At 43.7% G+C, this 3,092-nt stretch overlaps 1 protein-coding gene across 2 annotated transcripts in view; it reads right to left on the reverse strand.

The window, feature by feature from the left end:
* LOC135575120 (secretagogin-like) overlaps window positions 1-3,092 on the reverse strand; it is a 56,073-nt gene extending 52,981 nt beyond the window's left edge. Inside the window, exons 1-2 of one of the 2 annotated variants that reach the window (XM_065027335.1) lie at window positions 2,668-3,092; window positions 2,426-2,496 (exon numbers count right to left, since the gene is read on the reverse strand). In XM_065027335.1, coding sequence (XP_064883407.1) covers window positions 2,426-2,496; window positions 2,668-2,737 — 141 coding nt within the window. In that variant the 5' untranslated portion in view covers window positions 2,738-3,092. The remainder of the gene's footprint in view (window positions 1-2,425; window positions 2,497-2,667) is intronic. The other variant, XM_065027334.1, reaches the window with a different exon arrangement.

A 3,092-nucleotide genomic window follows, 5' to 3' on the forward strand; every position in this document is an offset into this window, starting at 1 on the left:
GTAAAAACACCATCACCATCACAGAAGCCCTTTTCAGTGCTGAACATGGCCTCTCTCTCTCTAACCACCCACTGTTTATTACACATCTGCAGTAAAAACACCATCACCATCACAGAAGCCCTTTTCAGTGCTGAACATGGCCTCTCTCTCTCTAACCACCCACTGTTTATTACACATCTGCAGGAGCCAGTAAAAACACCATCACCATCACAGAAGCCCTTTTCAGTGCTGAACATGGCCTCTCTCTAACCACCCACTGTTTATTACACATCTGCAGGAGCCAGTAAAAACACCATCACCATCACAGAAGCCCTTTTCAGTGCTGAACATGGCCTCTCTCTAACCACCCACTGTTTATTACACATCTGCAGGAGCCAGTAAAAACACCATCACCATCACAGCCAGTAAAAACACCATCACCATCACAGAAGCCCTTTTCAGTGCTGAACATGGCCTCTCTCTAACCACCCACTGTTTATTACACATCTGCAGGAGCCAGTAAAAACACCATCACCATCACAGAAGCCCTTTTCAGTGCTGAACATGGCCTCTCTCTCTCTAACCACCCACTGTTTATTACACATCTGCAGGAGCCAGTAAAAACACCATCACCATCACAGAAGCCCTTTTCAGTGCTGAACATGGCCTCTCTCTCTCTAACCACCCACTGTTTATTACACATCTGCAGGAGCCAGTAAAAACACCATCACCATCACAGAAGCCCTTTTCAGTGCTGAACATGGCCTCTCTCTAACCACCCACTGTTTATTACACATCTGCAGGAGCCAGTAAAAACACCATCACCATCACAGAAGCCCTTTTCAGTGCTGAACATGGCCTCTCTCTCTCTAACCACCCACTGTTTATTACACATCCGCAGGAGCCAGTAAAAACACCATCACCATCACAGAAGCCCTTTTCAGTGCTGAACATGGCCTCTCTCTATCCACCCACTGTTTATTACACATCTGCAGGAGCCAGTAAAAACACCATCACCATCACAGAAGCCCTTTTCAGTGCTGAACATGGCCTCTCTCTATCCACCCACTGTTTATTACACATCTGCAGGAGCCAGTAAAAACACCATCACCATCACAGAAGCCCTTTTCAGTGCTGAACATGGCCTCTCTCTAACCACCCACTGTGGAGTAGGCAGAACATCAATGAGATGTCCCAAATGGCGCTCTATTCCATTTATAGTGCCCTATTGACTCTGGTCAAAAGTAGTGCACTATATAGGGGACAGGGTTCCATAAGGCTCTGGTCAAAAGTGGTGCACTATATGGGTGTGGCCGATGTGAAATGGCTAGCTAGTTAGCGGTGGTGCGCACTAATAGTGTTTCAGTCGGTGACGTCACTCGCTCTGAGACCTAGAAGTAAGTTGTTCCCCTTGCTCTGCAAGGGCCGCGGCTTTTGTTGGTAATGATGCTTCGTAAGTGACTGGTTGATGTGTGCAGAGGGTCCCTGGTTCGAGCCCAGGTTGGGGCGAGGAGAGGGACGGAAGCTATACTGTTACATAGGGAACAGGGTTCCATAGGGCTCTGGTCAACAGTAGTGCACTATATAGGGAACAGGGTTCCATAGGGCTCTGGTCTAAAGTAGTGCACTATATAGGGAACAGGGTTCCATAGGGCTTTGGTCTAAAGTAGTGCACTATATAGGGAACAGGGTTCCATAGGGCTTTGGTCAAAAGTAGTGCACTATATAGGGAACAGGGTTCCATAGGGCTTTGGTCAAAAGTAGTGCACTATATAGGGAATAGGGTGCCATTTGGGACGCATATCCATAATTGTGTTTGCTGATGCCTGTAGCATCCTAATGTCATCCTTGAGCCCATCTGGACAGCAGCTCAACCCACTCAGGAAAAAGACAAACACATACTAAAAGGTTGAATAGAGCCGTTGTTTGGACAGAGCTGGAACTAAAGATACGTTGCCCTTTGCTGCACAATTACATGGGAAACGTACCGGCTGTTTTCCTGTATCAACTCATAGTTATATTTACTTCTCAATCATCAGCAGCCTGCCATCGAATCGTTTTATTCACTCACCTAGACTAAGAGGCACATTCATCGACTGTAAATACTTAACACAAAATAAGATGTTGTTGGCAATCTCCCATAGAGGCAACAGTGGCACGCCACTTACAAGAGGAAGTGCCTTTAACACATTGTAGGCTATCTGTAATAGAGGAACTTCCGATAACACTTCCGAGGACCAGTGAGACATATTTAGAAGAGGATATTTATAATAATAATAATAATAATGTATGACGTTATGCGTCATTTATAAAGGGGCACACTAGTTTCTGGCAGTAACTCGCAAATAGACAAAAATGCACCTGCTGCGCTTCAAATGTGTTGCGCGTTATTAGGTTGCTAATAAAATAGATAAAAGATAAGAGAGGGAAAAAGATATGCACTTACCTCCGGACCTAATTTCGTCATCATGTGACGGAAGAAGTGATCCAACTCTTTCCCCTCAATGTAACCATTATCTGTAGAAGCATTAACAACATTTAAAATACTCTTCTCATACGTTTTAGAATACATTTTAAACGTTTTCTTGACATAAATAACATGGCTTTTTTTTGCATAAAAAATAACATATATCAAGTTATGAAACCTCATAGCTCGGATGGTTAGGTTATAAAATGAATCATTCTTACCGTCTGCATCAAAGTGTTGCCAAATCTCCAGAAAACCAACAGCATCCAAGTGTTCAAAAGCGCAGTCCATTTTAATAAACAGGAGTGTAAATGATATCTCTTAATACGGTTTATGATAGTTCAGGTGATAGCCTACTGTCTCTGTATCCTTGTCGAGAGTCTACTCTGCACTAGTTCACTACAACGTATGAGTGCTTTTCTTGATGTGGCCCGATCAATTCTCCAAACCTCACCTCCTTATATGGAATAATCTGACTTCACCATGACGCGGTGTAGAAGGAATAGAATACAGGATGGACGAACGCATTTCGACTGCAGAGTCATTCGAGAGTTTGGTCAACTTTTAGAATGTTGAATATTGTTGTAATTCTAGGCATTCGGTTGCATTGTTTAAATATTCCACATGTAAAGTTAATGGGGAACTA

Source organism: Oncorhynchus nerka, linkage group LG14 (genome assembly GCF_034236695.1).
Source record: "Oncorhynchus nerka isolate Pitt River linkage group LG14, Oner_Uvic_2.0, whole genome shotgun sequence".
In the NCBI taxonomy this organism is placed as follows: Eukaryota; Metazoa; Chordata; class Actinopteri; order Salmoniformes; family Salmonidae; genus Oncorhynchus; species Oncorhynchus nerka.